The 22,434-nt window shown below is 35.5% G+C and overlaps 1 protein-coding gene and 1 long non-coding RNA gene across 2 annotated transcripts; both read left to right on the top strand.

The window, feature by feature from the left end:
• The first annotated feature begins 9,553 nt into the window (after positions 1 to 9,553).
• LOC138314952 (beta-1,4-galactosyltransferase 3-like) lies at positions 9,554 to 20,759 on the top strand. Its single transcript, XM_069255608.1, has 8 exons — positions 9,554 to 9,704; positions 14,683 to 14,902; positions 15,161 to 15,393; positions 15,911 to 16,098; positions 17,927 to 18,049; positions 18,678 to 18,773; positions 19,398 to 19,586; positions 19,818 to 20,759. The coding sequence occupies exons 2-8, from the start codon at positions 14,707 to 14,709 to the stop codon at positions 19,840 to 19,842; spliced, it is 1,050 nt and encodes a 349-aa protein (XP_069111709.1). The 5' UTR covers positions 9,554 to 9,704; positions 14,683 to 14,706; the 3' UTR covers positions 19,843 to 20,759.
• A 60-nt stretch (positions 20,760 to 20,819) lies between these two features.
• On the top strand, positions 20,820 to 22,144 carry LOC138314951 (uncharacterized). Its single transcript, XR_011207441.1, has 2 exons — positions 20,820 to 21,751; positions 21,907 to 22,144. It is a non-coding gene; the product is annotated as an uncharacterized lncRNA (long non-coding RNA).
• Positions 22,145 to 22,434: the final 290 nt, after the last annotated feature.

The following is a 22,434-nucleotide window of genomic DNA, read 5'->3' as shown; positions in this document are numbered from 1 at the left end:
CCCGCGTAATCTATGTTACAGTGAAGATCCAATTCGCTGTTTTGCCTTCTCGCGCAGTGATAGTCAACTACCTCGGGGTATTTCAGAAGACGGCGGGAAGCATAAGACGACCAGCACTATGAAATTTAATATTTTATCTATCTTAATTATGTTTTCCTGGTTAGACATGGTTAGCATGTGCTTAACATGGTTAGAATTGTTGTGTTCATGATAAGCTAATAACTTTCGCGACTCTAGCAAATTATCAATCTTGTTTTACCCCCATTAAAATGAAAAGGGAAGGTATAATGGGCCTGTAGTAAGCATTATTGCCTCTGGCTTATTTTCCTGTAATTATAAATTTCATTTTCTTCATAAAAAATAGCTCAACGAAAACATGTAGGCAATCTTAATAATTTCGATAAAAGACCTACCGGTATTTCATCAAAATAGGTTCAAAATGACACTTTTATTGACAAATCATTATTATTTTCTAATGTCTAATTGATGAATTGGACATCATTTTCTGGTGTTATTAATTGCCTTCTGTGGTTATGCTTATATCCATACAGAAATAATTTGATTTGTAAACTGGGGCGTTAAATAACCAAACACAATGTCTTACACAGTATGGGACTTTCACGTTACCTTATAATGTTCTTTTGACGTGGTAATTATGTCGTCATTACCACGTCAATACTTTTAAGTATAGAAGCAAATCATTGCTTTATATCATGCCTTCATATACCATCTTTAGTGATGCTCATGTATGTCAAAAGCTATACAAGTGTAACATGGCTAAGGGACACCCCGTACCTTAAAGGGTGCGATAAAGATGCAAAAAATGTGGGCGAAATAAGATTTGAGACAATAAGAGTTTGGAGGGTACGAAACAAAGTGATAGATGGGAAGTAAAACCACAGTGAGTTAGTAGCTACGAGTGCGAGATTGACGGTACGAGATGTGTGTTAATATGTTGTACTAAAAACAGGAGGTGTGAGATTAGGATAATATAAACTCTTTTGCTATATTGTAGATCCACACATACTTGGATATACGTTTACACTGGTCATTACTTAGTGAAACGAGATTACGTCTATCGCCATATGACGGCACCAGTGGGAACGGTCAAGGAGCAGGCTTTAAACTTTCGGTCAAATTACACAAACGATACCAAGGATGCCAATCAACAAGTTATATACTACACCGACACGGACAGTTTTGACCTGGCAAATTTCAATGTGGAAAACTTCCACTTCGTTTGTCAAAGTAAGTATATGGTATGAAAATAAAGTAATATCATTGTTTTCTCTATCTCATTTTTTCTGTCCTAATTAAAATTATATTCGTAAATATATAGAGATTGAACAGTGTTTTGATTGCGTTAAAGGTGGTATGAACGCAATGGGATACAGACATATTCAATGTAGCGCGTTAGGGCACTACAAAGGTCACTGCTACTAAAAATAGATTATTTCACACAAAAAATCGTTCCCAGACGATAGCTTGAGAATACATCAACAGAATTTGTTCAAACTTCATATAATGATAGCATAACTAAGCAATGATAACTTGCCCTTAGATTAGAAAATGTAATTGACGTCAGGCGGCATGTGTTGCTTACTACACTTACTGTAAGCTTTTTTCTGCGAAATTACTGCAAGGGCTCATTCTCAAATTTCGTATATTTTTATATAGTCCCTAGTTTTTTCATAATGCATTTTGGGACCGATCGGTCAACAAGATGGCCAACAGGCCGTCATCTCGTATTTTGATAGTTAAAATTTGAAAAAAACAGAAGAAAGATCCCCCTTTCTATTGTCAGACTTAAATCATTCTTTGCTGGGTGCCAAGACCCACTTGGATCTTTTTTGGTTTTTCACTCTCATTTTTTTCTTTCTTCTCTCACTTATTAGAAACATTATGCGCCAAAGCTTATGTTTTGGAACTTTTAAAAATCAACGAAAGAAATGAAGATACATGCAAAATTGTCTTTGTCTTTGTGGAAGAAAAATGTGTGAATAAAGAATAAATACAATAGGAAGACATTGTAGCGCTTTCGAAGAGTTTATTTAATGTCATTATTATTCTTTATTCAGATATTTTTTCTGTCAGGACAATTTTACATATTTTTCTACATACATGTATATACATATAAAACTTCGGGTAAATTTGACCAGAAGAGTATTTGATTTACTTCACCTGAATGTGAGGTCAATTTCTATAGATCGGACATCTCATTCGTTTTCATATTTTCGGGTACAGTTTGACCTAAATTCACATGAACACCTACTGTATAACTTGAGATGTTCAAGAAAACTACGTGGGATAATATATCTATTGGACAGCTATTCCAATAAACCATTTCCGTCCCTGCTTATCTCACACAACCTGTTACCGGAGACACCCGAACTCCACTCGGTCACATTATACTGACAACAGGCAAACCAGTCGTCCTACTCCCTTTATGCTGAGCGCTAAGCAGGATCAGTAGCTACCACTTTTATAGACTTTGGAGTGAACAAGAAACGTTTCAATATAAAGAACATTTCATGTTAGGCAAAAAAAATGTCTGTCTAGGGGTTACCCGACCGACCCTAATTTTTTACCCCCGACCCTATTTTTTGTCCACTTTCTAACGAACCCCCCCCCCCCCCCCCCCTTAAAAGTGTCGTATTGCAAACTCAGACTCAGGTTCTGGCCATTATTTTAGAGTGAAAGACACTAAAAATCCTCCTGACCGTATTTTTTGCAAATGTAACCCTAAACAGACATATTTTTTGGCCTTATGCAGCATTTATGTTCCTCAGCCAATCGCTGTATACCCTTAATACACAAGTAATGAATAATACATGATTACTTGTAAATTGTTATTACTATATTGCAGGCAGATATTAGAATCACCAGGTAAATGATTCTTATTGCACGTAGATATCCAAAACAAAGGTAGAAACTTTTCAATTGTTCAGAAAAAATAGTATCGGGTTGTCTTTCAATTACAGCTTCACAGCTCGCAATGTGGCAGTCTCCTGGACCTGATGATGATACGGCGTATATAGCAGTCCGGCACAAACAGACGTATACTCCTGTGGTGTCACGTAAAAACACTCTGCCATATGCTTGTTCTATTGATACTAATAGCCTCATCCGGTCACTGGTTTTACCTCGGATGTAATGCGTATAAATACAGCAGGAATATCTGCTATTGTGGAATTCAAGTCAGTTGTTTGAGATGTTCACCGTGCTTGTTTGCCTAGTTTTTATTTCTTCTTTTTCGTCGCTTACGTAGTGATACATATCAAATAGAATTTACTGATTAGGCCTATTTGGGGAAATATCAAAAATGATAATGACACATTCCAGTTATGTTCATATATACTGAATTTGTCTCATGTGCTAAGTATATCAATTATCAATTAGAACTGGGCCGAGTTTCACGAGCATTCCTGAACTTTAAGGAATTCCTTAACTTAAAAATTCCCCATAAGAACGCATTACATTAGTTAAGAAATCCTCATTAACTTCTCCTCTTATTTTTGTAATGATTTCCTTTGAAGTATTTTAAGTGAAGGACTTCCTTAAAGTTAAGTAATGTTTGTGATGTAAGTACAACAGGGACCTGGCACGAATTTCAAACCTATTACAGTTTATGTATACACTAGATACTATAGTATATTATACATATACTGCTGGTTAGAAATTCGTACAAGGTCCCTGTGGATAGTAGAACCCAGAAACAATTTGTTCAGTCACAGGTCACAGATAACTAAGGTTCCGCAGTTTATTTGTGGAAACTATGAAATTAAGTATTACGGCGTTTACGAACGCCTGATTGGTAGCATGCGCATGATTATCATAACATGAATGAATCCAAAATATCCAGTGTCGACCTGCCTAACTTTGAATTTTTTCTAATAGCATGGGTCTCTTTGGAACAATTATTCAAGAACTATCATAATTATACCGACACAGAGGTGAATATTTGTGTCCTACATTAAAAACTATTTTTGTCGTGTCACCTCTGTGCCGCTGTATAATAGGAATATATCAATCAAACGTAGTTTCAAACTGTGAGTAAATGTCGGTATAGTTGTCCAGTATACACTCAATACAATCTGACAAACACTTTATTTTATGAGTGTAGCACACAAGCCATGGTAACAGACAAGTTTGAGAAGTTGTCTCTGATTTTTTGTTCTTTTTGTTGTTTTTTTTGTTCTGAATCAATACCATGAGGAATGATCATCTCATTTGTTATGAATCAATCATCAACAAAGTCAAAGACCCCGTTGTGTTTCCATGTGATGGACGGACCGAGTAATGAACAATGATAAACCAAAGAAGAGCAACACTACAGTTTTAAATCCTCTGTCTCTATTCAATATCTTTGAAAATAGTTTGTCACGAAGTTTATAGTTATAGATTCCCATTTCCATGCACATAGAATTCACGACCAGTTACGCGTAGTTAACAAGAGATTGGAGAGTGAACAATGCATAAAGTTGTGAGGACTTGACTCATGTATTTAAATAGCCATAAAGAAGTGAATAATTTGTAAACAAAACATGCATCATAAATGGTAATCATAATCATCGTTGTCATAATTAAATCATTATCATCGTCGTCATCGTCTTCATTCAGACCATCGTTCCATCACAATGATTTGTATGTTTTGTCAGTCCAAGAATTATCATTTCAAATTTGTAAAGTAACTGTCAGTACATTAATTAACAATTAATATTTTGTATCAATCATGAGTTTGGAAAAATAAAACAAAAATCGGTCATCCAATATTTTATCCTTTCAGTGATTTATCAATTTTTTTATCATGGTTGCATTAGTTATAAACTTTATATCGATACAATTAATATTTTGTATTGATGCTGTGTTTGCAAAATAATAATAATAATAAGAAGAAGAAGAAGAAGAAGAAGAAGAAGAAGAAAAATAAATCATCCAATATCTTATCCTTCGGGTGTTCTAGTATGTACTCATAGCATATCAATACCACATTATGATTTGTAAAGTAACTTTATGTATAAGCAATCACATTCTAACAAATTATAGTTTGTATTGATCGTGAGTTTAAAAATGAAAAATACTTCAGAAAAAAATTAAAAACATCCAATATATCTCTTATTGTTTAAGTGTTTTGATAATTTTAGCACTACCGCAAAACTCATAACGTATGCGACTAATTCAACAGCCTGGTCACCGTGAAGATCGTTACGATAATTCTTTATTGGCCTTCATCTCGCAAACAATTCCATTAAAATTCAGATCGTCAATACACGTAACCTTTCACTAAGTTTTTTTCTGTCCGAGTGGACATGCATGCATAATTATAATTTTACGTCCACTAATACATGCAAGAAAATATCATTTTATTATCATTGCTCTTTGGGGAAGAAATATGTAAATAAAATCATTGCATCTTGTGTTTTAGCACACCGTCATCAGATGTGTAACTACTCAATCATTGGTAATCATACTCATTGTCGTCGTCATCGTCGTCATTTGAAATATATTTAAACCATCGTTCCACAACGATAATTTGTAGGTCTTTGTCAGTCCACGAATTATTATTTTAAATTTGTAAAGTAAGTGTCAGTATATGTAATCAACAATTGATAGTTTGTATTGATCTTGTGTTTGAAAAAAATAAATCATCCAACATCTTATCCTTCAAGTGTTTTTATATATTTTTCCTGTGTTGCATAGGTTGTAAACTTGACACCAATAACAATTAAATATTACATATTAATCGTTAGTTTGAAGAAAAAATAAGAAATCATCTAATATCTTGATTTTTTTAATATTTGTTACTGTGTTGCATATAAATACTACATTTGTAAAGTGTCAATATAAGTAATTAGCATTTGATATTTTGTACTGATCGCGAGTTTGAAAAACAATTAAGACAAAAATCTAATCATCCAACATCTTATTGATTTTTGTGTGTTTTGTTAACCTTGGCACTACCGTGAAGCTCATACCGTATGCAACTGAAGAGTTAAACGTACCGTCACGTAATCGTTTCTGGGTACAGGTATGAAACCTATTCAGCTACTGTATAGTGTTTGTTCCCGTCTGCCTGTCTATCTGTCTGTCTGTCTGTCTGGATTTGATTACCAGATGATAACATGAGAGCGAATTGGTGGATTTTGATCACACTTCACACAATGGTGGCATAGGAAATAAAACAGCTTGGGATAGAATTTTGGGTCAAAAGGTGAACTACAAAGATCACTGCGACTAAAATTAGATTGTTTCACAAAATATCAGTTTCCAGACGAAAACCCAAGAACGCACCAACAGAATTTGTCCAAACGTCATACAATGATGGTATAACTAAGCAATAATAATAACTTGCCATATATTAGAAAATTTAATTGACAGCAAAGGACGTGTGTTGCTTCTCTACATCTACATTTTCCCAGTAATCGACCTTCTTCGTCATATTGAAGATCATGTCGATAATGTTGATGGTGTGGCAATGAACAAGGGAAGAGAAGAAAATAATTCAATTAGAGATGAAAGACAAGTTTTGAAGCAGTCTAGCGACTTTGAGATTACAAGATCTGGCGGAAGATAGTTCCAGTCTTGGATAGTGCGGGGGAAGAAGGAGTGTTTCCGAGAATCCGTTCTTCAGAAATGACTTTGGTATGCACGTGTATTGGAGTGTCTGGTAGGGCGTAACTGTGAGGTCAAGTATTGGTCTTTTTTAATAGCTACTACACTGTATGCCGTAAGTGATTTGTCTTCTAACCGCTAAGCTAGGCCACTCCAGGTGTTCAAACATATCACTTGAGGTGTTATGGAATCTGTTAGTGACATATCGAGCAGTTCTGTGTTGGACCATTTCTAGTTTATTAATGTCTCCTTTCTGGTATGGGTCCCACACTGTACAGGCATATTCAAGTGTGGGACATACTAAAGATTTGTGCGCTTGTTCTTTGATCTTTTTTTGAGTTAATTTTTAGATTTCGTCTAATAAAGCCAAGGGTCTTATTAGCTGTGCAGGTGATGTTGCTGATGTGGGAGTCCCATTTTAAGTAGTGTTGGATTGTTACGCCTAGATATTTTGCCTTATCAGTTGTGTTCCAAACAGTGACCATGAAGATAATAATTCTATTTGATTGAAGGAAACACTTGCTTGCAACACTTACGTAAGCTTGTTGAGAAGGTGTTCAGACTAATCACAGGTTAATGACGATTTTCAAATAAAAATAAAATAATTTTTGTTAACTTAAGCGGAAATACATTATCACACCGTTCGAACCCACCCTTTTAACTCCGGCGCTGTCAAACTATACCGAATATGCCAAGGGTATTCAGCAGTCTACAATAGTGATACTTCAGGGTATTGTACGAAATAAAACTGGTTAAACGGACGCCCTACGTATCACAGCAAATTATCCTCTGGTAAACACCACAGGCGCACGCACATTTGTTTTAATAAAGATTTTATTATAGATGTCTAGGTAGTTTTCTCTGAAGTCAGAAAGACATGCTGTCAGATTATATATTTTTTTAAGTCTGCAAATGCCCGTGTTAAAAACAACCCTACTAATGATCGGTTCTCGAGAGTCTTTTTCGGTTTGGCTGGTTGGACCTAGTTGTTCGTTTGTGAATTAATAACAGACTTGGTGAATTCGTATTGTTTTCAGACGAGTCTTGACAAAGCCCTTGGAAGCCCTATCAAATATGTAGGTCTGCCAGGATTTATAGTTGAGATAATTACTTTTTACAAACTGTCAAACCAATCATGCAAACGAAAAAGGACTAGGCAGTGTTTTCACGTAATAAAATGTAAAAAAAAAAACAACGTACAACCAAAAACAACCATTGGTATAAATGTGAAACCAGCGGCAGAAGTCGGCTGCCACCACAAATCTATTAAGGTTCCTACTATTTCTCTTCTACGTTTCTGTAAAGAAGCGATGCGGGAACCACTTTTCCTCATTTTCCCACCGTGTTTTTACAAATACACAGCGACCCACTACAATTAGGACAGTTTTACTATGAGATAGTCCAGGAGTGTAGAGATCGTAAGAGATCGAAACCCTTAGAATATCGAGGATGATGACATGATTGCATATACCAATGAAAAAATAAAATATCAAAAAGTAAAATATTCTCGAAATTGGAGCGATGTACGTGTAACAGAACAGCTCTACTACAGAGTTTGATGTTATTTCATTCAATATCTAATTGTTGACCAGACAAATGAAAGAGAACGACTGTCTAAACTCCTGGAGACCTGGTGATTTCAGAACATCACGAGTTTAAAATTTACTGGACATCAAAGAGACGACAAAGAACTTGCAGGGCAATTATTCTGGAGCAATGCATCCTCGTTACTCCAGGGATTACTATATATCACTGATGTTATACCACTCCTGGACTATCTCATATTAAAACTTGTTTTTTTTAACTGGAGGCAATTCGGGAGAGGGAAAAAATGACCAAACACAGGCCTCCAGCGACTTCCTTTGGAGAATACAGAGAGAGCAATGCCGAACTTCAAAGCAACACAGTCAACCACAGTGTACCTTGATACAATTAATTACTTAATGTCCATCAAATGAGCATTACCCGTGTCTTTTGGAAGCTCCAGTTTTACTATGAGATAAACCATGGGCGGAAATAACGACAGCGATAGTACCCGTGTCTTTTGGAAGCTCCAGTTTTACTATGAGATAAACCATGGGCGGAAATAACGACAGCGATAGTAACCCCTGGAGTGTCGATGGTGGGGCAATGTCGGACTAAAACTTAAAGTAACGATAGAAAAAAAAATTAATACGGAGGATCTATCACAGAACACTTTCTACTGTAGAATAGAAAAAAGGCAATGATAATACAAAATATGTATGTCCTTAATGTGTCCTTAATGATTTGTATTGTCGCTTTTGCATTCACACCTACATGTACAATGAAACGTTACCTATGTACATGTAACTTAGCTCACTACTGAACCTGGTGGTATACATTGTACGAGGAGGTCCATTATGGCTAAAATTGTATCCTTGAAATGATAATGACTAATCATTTATGCCGTCATTGTGTATTATTATATATACATGTAAATATTTAAAGATGCTCCACCGCTGACAGGGCATAAATGATATTGATCATTTGAACAATAATTGGTGTTTAATCGTGTATGTATATATGTCTAATTAAGATAAAAAATAATATAAAACAATTTATTTTGCTTTTGGTGCATGCGCAATCAGTACTTCATTCAATATAGGATATAGTGCCGCGGAATTTTTTCGGGATGCAATTAATGATTTTTCATACTTTTAACTTGAATTAAAATTAGAAGCTCAAACTTTTCATTGGTGGTAATGGTGTAAATTAAGTAACTTTTGTAACTGAAGAAGAATACTAAATCGTCTACTCCTGTTTTAGATAGTGAAAAATACCATTTGTCAGCGGTGGAGCATCTTTAAAATGTTGGAGAAAAAAATAAGCGCATGCCAAATATTGAAACAGAAACAAGTGTTTCTGATTGAAAAGGCAAGGGACACCGGAAGTCCTAAAACAGCTCGTGTAAAGTTATTTGGAGTTACTCCCCTTGAACAATGTGTCACTTCCTTGTTTGGATTTTGTTGTCACTTGCCCCGCTGATGTGCATGTGCCCCGGGGAGTGGGGCATTACTCAGGCTACTGAGGATTCATAAGGGCACATCTTCATTTGTGTATGTCGAATGTTTGTAAGTATATATTTCAATATATCGGAACAGTTGTGCATTATTATTTTAATTATCTTATCTAATCAAATAGCATGACGTTTTAAAATTACTAGAGGTGTGGTACATGCAGACATGCACAGTGCTTCACGCAGTCTAACTACATGTATATAGTAAAATTTCTTTAGCTCGAACTATAGGATACTCGGTTTACCGTTAATAGGTTGAGGAAAACAGGGTAACCGAGTCCTCAGAGGTTGATCATCGCCACCCAAACCATTTTATGAAAAACTATGGATGAAAATGGCATCTGACAGTGTCTGAACTAATCCCTATTGAGATTCCTCCAGACATCTTCAAATGTCCGAATATTAAAGAGTCTAGAGGAGGAATCTCAATAGGGATTATGTCTGAGCTACAGTGTTTTACAGAACTTTTACAATATAAATAACGTGACACTACCCAAGTCGGAACATTTTTTGAAGATAATTATAGAATATTTACAGTGTGTGCTTGAATTCATGATTTTTTTGACATTCCACAAAAAGATGCCTTCCGCTTTAATTTCATAATGTTTACTTGTCAACAGTGCATATATTTACAAATAGTAAGGCTGCCGCAGTTAATGGTATATATGATATTTTGCAACGCACCATAAAAAAATATTGTACCGTGATACAGTTCATCTGTACCAATTTTTTACACTATTTTTTCCTAGTATCATAATTTCATTGATTTGATATGATTAAAATGTCTTGTCATAAAAACAACAAACCAACAAGTTGTATTTGTTTTCCTTTCCGATAATATGAAGTCATGTATCACTTTCATTATCATTCGATTCTGATGTCGGTCAATTGTTTGTAACTAACGTCTACAATGTTCAAGTAATCCAAACATTTGCATGACGTTAAATATAAACAATATGGCATTAGGCTAGTTTCTGAAATATTGATCAAGCTGATTCACTGCATCGATCAACAATAATGGAAAAATTCTCAAAACACATTAAAGACCAGTTGAACGCATGGCTTCATCACCTGCCGCCATTTTCGAATTCCTACACGTGTCAAAACATCACTGCAAGTCGATCAGTCCATTGAAGTTTAATCACGATCATAAGCCTATTTTGCCAGGACAAATGTACATAAATCTTTTTGTTATTTAGGTTCAAAATTGATACGGTATGTTAAAGTCAGGACAGCATCGTCACCATTATAAATTTAGGGTAATTAACTTTGATGATTTGTGTTCACACAGGAAATTCAAAAGGTTCAATATGTTTAAACTCAATCAATTGCAGTCAATTATCGAAATCAGAGTACATATGATTTAATTATGCTAATATTTCATTGTCCAATTGGTTGTACCGATCGAGGAACTAACAATGCCGACATGAGAAAATGTAGAGTTAACATTACGTATATTTCATTTAACACATCTACAATTATGAAAATATGATGGAATATTCAAATAAATACTAGTTTCAATAAAGAGCAAACCTTACACTATCTGGTTTTTTCCCCTTTCTTTATCATATCCTGCAATATAGCCTAGATCGCTTCATCGGAAAAAGCGTATTTTCAGTATGGTGTTTATTAGACTCAACTTCGCTAGCCAAGGGTTATAAGTGTGATTCTCTTTCTACTACCCTTGGCGTATCTCACTTCAGAACGGGTGTTCCCGCACTGCGCCATCTTCTGGATCACCGCAGTTGCGCCCCTTCCATTTACGTAATAAGCAACCAATTAAAAAGCTTGTATATCATTTTTGTATGTTGAAAAAATAACAGCGCCCTATGAAACACGTGTGTTGTTTGCGATAGATTCAAAATACCAAAGATGAACATGTGTGCGAGTCATTTAAGTTCGGACACAAGTTTTTGTGTTTCATGCAGAAGTTCTGCAATATCCAATTTTGTAACGAGATCGCAGTATATCTTTGAATTGTTTACTTTGTGAAACCTAAACCACGCACATACTTTCCAATCTGTTTGGAGAGCAACGTCTCCAAGACGTTCATTCAGCTGGTATAAAACATCTTACACGGCAGGCATCGTTAAGTAAGGCTATGAGGTACCTTCTTATCCCTACTATTGAAATTTCTGGTTCAAGTCACATTTCTGTTAAAAATATTTCATTCAGAAATTACTTTTCTTGTTTCAAAATATGTGGTGTTTTAGGTTTGTGGCACAACGTCGTTTCCAGAAGACTTTTTCACAATTTCATTATTTTCATTTTTAAATACAGTTGATAAGCAACGGGACAGAAAAATTGTCACAGTTGTTATTTGGCACCTTAATTTGTGTTCAGGACATGACAGTTTTTGTTAGTTTAGACTGTAAACTGATAATTCTGTATCACATTTTTTTAAAGTGTTTCATTTTGGGTAGCGTTCCAATTAAGTTAGCGTCACATTAACATTAATATTGGATAGAAATGGATAAAAATGCACATTAAAATGCTGTACATTAAAAATAAAGAACCACTCGAAGGAAAGAGGATATAATTAAAAATATCTATTCAATGAATAATAAGGGTACTGTACATTGTATATAAATCTTATCACGAGGGATGAGATCTTCTGTCTCACCCCAAAGAGGGTGAATGATTCTTTTTCTCTTACCCCGTGCCCGTTACTTTGTGTCTCTACTAGAACGAATATACGTACCCGGCCTACTATACCTTTCGGCCGGGTACGAATTGGTCCCTATGTGTCGTAGTGGAGCACTGCCTCCGAAAATCACTCGGGCATAGTTTTCTATACTTTTTTGTAGGTTTCCAATTATTTCATGCCTATACATGCATTTACATATTATTTTTGTCCAAAACAAACATAACTACCATTCTTAATATCTACCGTCCCACTCACAAGACGTCAAATTCACTATTTGTGGACTTGCCGTATAAATTCCGTTCAGAAAGACCTTCATGTATATTATGTAAAAAAATAATGCCTCGATGAGAATTTGATATTTTATGTGGTTCAGTTTTATTGCCTAGTAGGTAAGTGATATCAAACAAGTACGATAAAATGCAAACAAACGTTTTATAATGGTTTGCATAATGATTACTTTGCTCCATTAGCAGTAATAGGCACCAATTGTAGCTCTAAAGACGACACCATTTTCTGTCAAAAAGTCTTTTGAGCTACAATATTGCAGCTATGTCTCTACATGTAACAATCATGTCACTTATGCAAGCAAGGATGACGTGACCTCAATGAGTCACCATCTTCGCAGTCTTTGTGACGTCATTTCGTTGTTGCCGTGACGTTATAATACTATTACTGCGACGTCATGATACTGTTGCCGTGACGTCATACCATTATTGGGCACGTGCAAAGATCTCATGTAGCTTGTCTTTACCCTAAGGTTAGATAGAAAAATCTCACACCGGTAAAACTGTGGATATCCCTGTCTGGGGTAAGAGAAAAAAGTGTCTCGTCATGCTGTACCTTTAACATTGTTGGAGTAAGTTGATGAAAAGTGGTTCAAGTTGTTGAAGGTTTTGTTGCATGAAATACACTGTATATAGAGAATACATGGTTACTATCTTACAATACAAAAAATTTTTTGGTGCGAGACTTAGGAAAGCCGAGATGACGAGGCTTTGCAGAGTCATCTCGGCTTTCTGTGTCGAGCCCCAAAATAAAACTTGTATTATAAGATACGAACCGTGTATTATGTTTATCCTGCAACCATTATGGCATTCAAAACAAAAGCAAAGTGACAGTTATTTACTTGGTTTCACTTGAAGTGAGGCGCTTCTTTGATGCGGAGGTAAAGATTCATTCACTAAACCGAATGAGAGTGTACTCCTTTTTACTGGCGAGGGAAATAAATAAGTGCATTCACAAACAGTTTCCGTAATTCTATTCAGTGTGATTTTACAAAATGAAAATACTCAAAAAACAATAAATTCCCATTAAACAAATACTTTACAATACATACCTTTTCCATCAGCCAAGAAAAAGACGACACTGCCATACAAGTTTTTCGTTATCGTAAAAATGACGTAAAATTTATTAGATAAACCAGCTGATTAACAAGTTAATTTTAGTTTGTTTTGCATTTCTGGAAGACAATAATGATACTCACAATTATGACTACTTACTAGGATTGTCAATGGTTAACCGGTTACTCGGGCGGAAATCTGTTAACCGGTTAAAATACTCTGTAACCAACTAATCAGACTTGTATATAATTTATGTTTGTTTTATAAGAGAAAATTACATGTCAACCAAAGTTTGACACATAATGTACAATACATGTATATATATTTAAACAGTATCAGAAGTGAATGAACTATTGTTATAAAAACATGCTAAAGTTATCAATGTACAAAATGTATGTTGTATAAACTACAGACGCAAGCATCCTAAAGTTGAAAATCCCGGAAAATACTTATGTATAGTGGACTGCAATGTCGGGAATTGCCAAAAGGGTTATTTGAATTTCCCTAAAGAAGACTATTTAAGGAGGAAATTTAAGGAGGCCTTTTTGTGTATGCAAACCATTTCATGTTCTGATAAAGAATTCTTCAATGTTTAATTTAATACATGTATATATAAATCAAAACAACCAGAGTAATTGATTGGCAGAATCTTATATTTGTATTCATTACTGTCAGTAAACTGATTAGTAAGCAGAAGATCAATAATGATGCCTTTGAGCCTCGCCAGATAATATTTGGTGTGATTTGTTTTAACAAAATTGATGACCCATATTGGTATACAAATAATCAAAAACCAGAGACATCAGTTTAAAGTCTGTCTCTTAAGGTAAAGGTTTCAAATTGATTATTTAGCAATAATTCTGAACAATATTCCTACCCTATATCTAATTAGTAAATAAAACATTCTTCCGTAGAAACAAGAGAATACCACTCATATACACTTTAGTTTTACAATATTAAGCTTATTACTCTAAATTATATGTTGTAAGAATTATTCTATGGTATATGTATGGATGATGTTTATTATTTATGTTTTTATTTTGTAGAAATGCTGGTAACAGATTGAGAGAATGAAGAAGCGACTGGTGCACTGTCAGCGTCCACTGTTTCTTACACTGCTAGTGTTCTACATTGGCTTAGTGTTGTTTTCGTTGTTTAATTACCGCAGTCATTGTACCTACACAAGTCCAGAGACCCTAGTCCGGACACACATACTCAGTCCTAACAAAGCTGCACACATCTGTCCTGTAAACTTTGATAACTTAGGTAAGATTACATGATTACCTGCAGATAACAGATCTCACTTGTGGATAGCATTGCTTTTCATGTTTTTTCCCCCATTTATTTATTGAAATTTCTTTACATTACTCCATGCTTGATATTCCAGGTGTTATGCCCTTAAATTACACTGCCTGTTAAAAGAACATTAAACTTAAACACCAAATCAAATCAATGTGTGATAAGCCTAATTAACAGAGGTACCTAATAGTATATATGTAAGCTCATATTTCCCAATTATTCCAGGTGTGGTGCATTTAGATATTTTCTCTGAGCCATCATTTGAACTGATAAAACAGAGAAATCCTCATGTTAGTCTCGGTGGACAGTGGAAGCCTCAGGGCTGTACCTCATTCCAGAAGGTTGCCATCATCATTCCGTACAGAAACCGTCTGCATCATTTAAAGATCATGTTGAACAGGATACATCCATTACTATGGAAACAGAATATTGACTATCAAGTTTTCTTAATTGAACAGGTTTGTGATATTTCTTCGTTTCAAATGACTTGGTACTTGACATGTTTTTCTCATTAACAAATATATGCTGTCCTGTTTTGCTGCTCAAAATCTAGTTTCACAATGAATAATTAATACCTTATGGTCTTTTCTGTCATTTTAATGCATATAAATAATCTTAGACTATCAAATTGGTTATGCCAGTTATCTCTCCTTGTATGGTAATGTGGGAGAACTCTTTCATAAAATAGGTCATTTTGAAAAGTTATCAATTTTCAAAGACAGAAAAGCATCATCAACCATAATTTCATTATAGATTTAGTCCTTAAAGTCCCAATATTTCTTTCTGTATTTTTCTTCTTCATAATTTAGAAAATTTTGGGAAAAAAAAATTCTTTTGTAAACCATATCAACTGTTAACAATTATGCTAGTATGATGGTAGTACATATGTAAACAAAAATGATGATATTGACTGGTTATGGAACATTAAATCAAAATTCTTTGCAACATAACTATGGTGATTTCTTTGATATACAGGCAGGTGATGACAGATTCAACAGAGGAAAGTTGATGAATGTTGGATTTTATGAAGCCATGAAGATTGGGAAGTTTGATTGCTTTATTTTCCATGATGTTGATCTCCTTCCAGAAAATGACAAGAATTTGTACATGTGTGATGATCATCTCCGTCAACTGTCGTCTGCTATAGACGAAACTAGATATCAGTAAGTTTGTCAACTGTCGATCATCTGCTATTGACGAAACTAGATATCAGTAAGTTTGTCATCTGTTGTCTGCTATACACAAAATTTGATATCAGTAAGTTTGTCAACTGTCGTCTGCTATAAATAAAATCAGATATCAGTAAGTTTGTCAACTGTCGTCTGCTATAGACAAAATTTGATATCAGTAAGTTTGTCAACAGTCGTCTGCTATAGACAAAATTTGATATCAGTAAGTTTGTCAACTGTCGTCTGCTATAAATAAAATCAGATATCAGTAAGTTTGTCAACTGTCGTCTGCTATAGACAAAATTAGATATCAGTAAGTTTGTCAGTTGTCGTCTGCTTAGACAAAATTAGATATCAGTAAGTTGTCAACTGTTGTCTGCTATAGACAAAAATAAGATATCTGTAAGTTTGTCAACTGTCGTCTGCTATAGACAAAATTAGATATCAGTAAATTTGTCAACTGTTGTCTGCTATAGACAAAATTTGATATCAGTAAGTTTGTCATCTGTCGTCTGCTATAGACAAAATTTGATATCAGTAAGTTTGTTCAACTGTCGTCTGCTATAGACAAAATTAGATATCAGTAAGTTTGTCAACTGTCGTCTGCTATAGACAAAATTAGATATCAGTAAGTTTGTCAACTGTCGTCTGCTATAGACAAAATTAGATATCAGTAAGTTTGTCAACTGTTGTCTGCTATAGACAAAATTAGATATCAGTAAGTTTGTCAACTGTCGTCTGCTATAGACAAAATTAGATATCAGTAAGTTTGTCAACTGTTGTCTGCTTTAGACAAAATTAGATATCAGTAAGTTTGTCGTATGATATGGACTAAAGTAGTTGTATGAGCCCTTGATTTTCTTCACTACAAAAACCAAGCAATTCCTTTAAAATTTCATGATAATTATTTGAACAAAATTAAATTAGTTCAACCAATATATAGAGAATACATGGTTAGTAAGTATCTTACAATACAAGGTTTATTTTGGTGCGAGACTTAGGAAAGCCGAGATGATGAGGCTTTGCCGAGTTAACTCAGCTTTCAGTGTCGAGCACCAAAATAAAACTTGTATTGTAAGATACTAACCGTGTATTCTGTTTATCCTGCAACCATTTTGGCATTCAAACTGAGAGCAAATTGACAGTTATTTATTTGGTTTCGCTGAAAGCAAGAAGCTTCTTTGATGCGGAGGTAAAGATTCAATCACTAAACCGAATGAGAGTGTACTCCTTTTTACTGGCATGGGAAATAAATAAGCGAACAGTATCCTTAATTCTATTCAGCGTGATATATCACTCAAACAAAATGAAAATACTCAAAAAACAATAAATACCCATAACATAATTACCTTACAATACATACCTTTGCCATGAGCCAAGAAAAAGAAAAAATACAAAATTTTTGATATCTTAATAATGATGTCATTCCGGTGAATGTGACGTCACGTTTTAGCGGGATTGAATGACGTTCCATTCACCGGAAGGTTCAAGTTCTGGGTCAAGTTAGAAAAAGTTCCGTCAGATATGGAACAAATTCACAAGATCGTATTGACGGATAAAGCATTTCATATTGACGGATAAAGCACAAAGTTTATCCGGCAGTAGTTATCGGTCAGTATGTGGGACAGTTGCAAGATAAAACTTTCTTTCTGATAGCTATGTAATGAATCCCAAAGTGATTGGTAAATAGATGTGTGACTCCAGTCTAATGGAAAACCCTAGTGACGGTTCACTCTAAAATGACTCCAGTCTAAGGGAAAACCCTAGTGACGGTTCACTCTAAAATATTGATATTAATTATCCCTGCTTCTTTCCTTACCAGTGTCATGTACTTTAACTATGCTGGAGGAGTGATTGCTATGAAGGCTGAAAGCTTCCAAAAAATCAACGGTTATCCAAACTCCTACTGGGGCTGGGGAAATGAGGATGATGATATCTCGGCACGGTAAGAATGACATTAATGTCACATAATAGCTTATAACTTGTTACTTGATTGCTTCTAAAATTCATCTTATAATCATTAAATGGTTTAATTTTATTTCCTGATCAGAGTTGGTCACCACAGAAGGTCTGATAACCACAGACAGTATAACTCAAGCCTCATGTTATTACTACATTCTGTAAGGATATCTATCACAGTACAGTATTTAAGAATTTGAATCATTAGTGCACCTGTCCTAAGGGCAAGTTAGCTGCCTTATGTTGTGGTAAATCATCTGTTGGTTGTCCATCTACATGTCGGGCGTTAATCTCTTCAGACAACTTTTATAATACCAGTTGGCCCAGAGACATGTTTTTGAGCTACATGTAGTATCCTAGAATGAAGGGCTAACACGTTTGTTAAAATGATTGACCTTGCTTTTGGATCTAATACTTAGTCTATTTTATGGACTGATATTGCAAGGTAGCAGGTGATTGGTTCAGGCTGATAGCGCTCTTGTTATGTTAATTACCATTACAAAAAATTGAAGAATTTCTAAAAAGGAAAATAAATATTTTTATAAGAGCTAAGTTGTAAAGTCATGTTCCAATGTCACTTAATTTATAACCATCAATTTTGTCTTTTTCTTTAGTACACAAGAGGCAGGCCTTTTGATCACTCGACCTCCAGAACACATTGGCATGTTCAAGATGGTGCGCCATGTCAAAGAGTCACGATCAGAAAATGGGTATGTTGGATTCATGTATCTCCATTATTCTCTGTCACTTTGTTTAATCTTGCATGGGTTTCTAACCTAATACCAAAAGGTGGTAAAATGTCAGGACATCTGAACCACACTGCCAACACAGTCCCTTTGCTAATCATCTTGATCCAAAAAAAATCTGATCACGCTTCTGAAAGCCAGCTGTTGTTTGGTAATTTATACATTATGGAATTTATAACATCAATGCTATAATAGTACTGATATCATCCACTTATTGTTCTTTAACTGATTTTTTTTTCTACTTACAGGTAAGATTTACTACTAACTAAATATTTATTTTCTACTTACAGGTAAGAGTTACTAATAATTAAATATTTATTTTCTACTTACAGGTAAGATTTACTAATAATTAAATATTTAGTTTCTACTTACAGATAAGATTTACTTATTGTTCTTTTACTGATTTTTTTCTACTTACAGGTAAGATTTACTAATAATTAAATATTTATTTTCTACTTACAGGTAAGAGTTACTAATAATTAAATATTTATTTTCTACTTACAGGTAAGAATTACTAATAATTAAATATTTATTTTCTACTTACAGGTAAGAGTTACTAATAATTAAATATTTATTTTCTACTTACAGGTATGATGGATTTCTTGGTTGGCGTGGAAGGTGGATGCATGATGGCTTGAACACCCCTACCACAATGAACTACACCATTAAACAGATGACACTGCATCCACTGTACACAAACATCACTGCAGACATTGGACCGTCCGCAGGACATCAGATCGATATCACTAAGGATACAACACGGGAAACATTCTGGTGGTAGGTATTCCTTTAAGCCTATAAGGGTACTGGTAAAGTGTATTCAATCAACACTAAAGTCACTACAAATACCTATTTATCTTTAAGTCACACCAGACTTGTGTAAGTTAAGATGATATTAGTGTTTGTAAGTGTATGTATTGTCATGCACATTGGACCTTAGTTGTACATATTATATTTTGTTATCAAAATATACAGCTTGAGTAACATTCTGTTTTCTACCTTTTTCAGGTTTTTGAAGTTCTATTTTCCATGAAAGAAAGATGCACTTTATGAAATCCTCGACACCTTTGTTTTCTGCAAAACTGAAATATCAGAAAACTTGACGTTAACATCTCCAGTAGATTTGTGAAGCCTTCATTTGCACCAAATCCTAAACAGACCCACGATGATTGTACAACCTGTGGAGTTTTGATTTAGTTCTCTAAACCGCATACAGAACTAACACCTTAAAGTATGGTCACTAACTATCTACTGCTAATATTGGGTGGTTTGATAGACGTACCTCTTGTATCATGACTAGATTTTATAAACTATAATTGAGCATAATTCACTATGTTAGTCATATTTGAAAATGGGAAGATAACCTATGATTGAGGATTTATTAACCTGTGTTCATTGACCTTATGAGAATTCACCGTCCAAGAACAGAATTCATGATAGTTGGTAACACTGTGCTATATACAGTTGTAACTTATATGATTGTTATCTAAGCATTTATAATATCAGAAAAAAATTAATTTCCAAAATTAATACTTTAATTATTATCTTTAAATGCATTTAAAAAGAAATGTGTAGTTTTTAGCTCACCTGGCCCGAAGGGCCGGTGAGCTTATGTCATGGCGCGGCGTCCGTCGTCCGTCGTCCGTCCGTCGTCCGTCCGTCGTCCGTCCGTCCGTCTGTCCGTCAACATTTCCTTTAAATCGCTACTAGTCATAGAGTTCTACATGGATTGTAACCAAATTTGACCACAAACATCCTTGGGGGTAGGGCAATAGAGTTTGTATAAATTTTGGCTCTGACCCCCAGGGGGCAGGAAGGGCGGGGCCCAATAGGGAAAATAGAGGTAAATCCTTTAAATCGCTACTTGTCCTAGAGTTCTGCATGGAATGTGACCAAATTTGGCCAGAAACATCCTTGGGGGAAGGGGAACGGAACTTGTATAAATTTTGGCTCTGACCCCCAGGGGGCAGGAGGGGCGGGGGCCCAATAGGGGAAATAGAGGTAAATCCTTTAAATCGCTACTTGTCCTAGAGTTCTGCATGGAATGTTACCAAATTTGACCACAAACATCCTTGGGGGAAGGGGAACAGAACTTGTATAAATTTTGGCTCTGACCCCTCAGGGGCAGGAGGGGCGGGGTCCAATAGGGGAAATAGAGGTAAATCCTTTAAATCGCTACTTGTCCTAGAGTTCTGCATGGAATGTGACCAAATTTGGCCACAAACATCCTTGGGGGAAGGGGAACAGAACTTGTATAGATTTTGGCTCTGACCCCCAGGGGGCAGGAAGGGCGGGGCCCAATAGGGAAAATAGAGGTAAATCCTTTAAATCGCTACTTGTCCTAGAGTTCTGCATGGAATGTGACCAAATTTGGCCAGAAACATCCTTGGGGGAAGGGGAACAGAACTTGTTTAAATTTTGGCTCTGACCCCTCGGTGGCAGGAGGGGCGGGGCCCAATAGGGAAATAGAGGTAAATCCTTTAAATCGCTACTTGTCCTAGAGTTCTACATGGATTGTAACCAAATTTGACCACAAACATCCTTGGGGGTAGGGGAATAGAACTTGTATAAATTTTGGCTCTAACCCCCAGGGGGCAGGAAGGGCGGGGCCCAATAGGGAAAATAGAGGTAAATCCTTTAAATCGCTACTTGTCCTAGAGTTCTGCATGGAATGTGACCAAATTTGGCCAGAAACATACTTGGGGGAAGGGGAACAGAACTTGTATAAATTTTGGCTCTGACCCCCAGGGGGCAGGAGGGGCGGGGCCCAATAGGGGAAATAGAGGTAAATCCTTTAAATCACTACTTGTCCTAGAGTTCTGCATGGAATGTGACCAAATTTGGCCACAAACATCCTTGGGGGAAGGGGAACAGAACTTGTATAAATTTTGGCTCTGACCCCTCGGGGGCAGGAGGGGCGGGGCCCAATAGGGGAAATAGAGGTAAATCCTTTAAATCGCTACTTGTCCTAGAGTTCTGCATGGATTGTAACCACATTTGGCCACAAACATTCTTGGGGAAGGGGAACAGAACTTGTATAAATTTTGACTCTAACCCCGGGGGCAGGAGGGGGGGGGGCCCAATAGGGGAATTACAGGTAAATCCTATAAATCACTACTTGTCCTAGACTTCTGCATAGAATGTGACCAACTTTTACAAGAGTTTGTATAAATTTTGACTCTGACCCCCCCAAGGGCAGGAGGGGCGGGAACTGATAGGGGAAATAGAGGTAAATATTTAAATTCCTTTAGAAAAGAAATAATGAACCTGTATTCAAAACATAACTTGGCATTACAAACCAGGTGAGCGATACAGGCCCTCTGGGCCTCTTGTTTTATATCAATTTATACCAATACACTGTATAATCAAAATGAAGATTCTGTTTCAGTGTGGTGAGTTATTAACGCTTTTTATATACTATGTACATTTTGTAGAAAATAAATCATTTCAACATAGACTTGGAAAATACCAAATAACCATCCTCCAAAATACTACTTTAAAGGTACAGTGTATTTGATAATTAATGTCACATAAAACTTCTTTTATGTTTCTGTGTTGAAACAAGGATTTATAAGTGAGAAGGATTTGTCACTGTCTCTTGACACTACTAAACACCATGTGAGAT

Source organism: Argopecten irradians, chromosome 2, assembly GCF_041381155.1.
Source record: "Argopecten irradians isolate NY chromosome 2, Ai_NY, whole genome shotgun sequence".
Taxonomy (NCBI): domain Eukaryota; kingdom Metazoa; phylum Mollusca; class Bivalvia; order Pectinida; family Pectinidae; genus Argopecten; species Argopecten irradians.
This window is presented reverse-complemented; position numbering and strand designations above follow the sequence as displayed.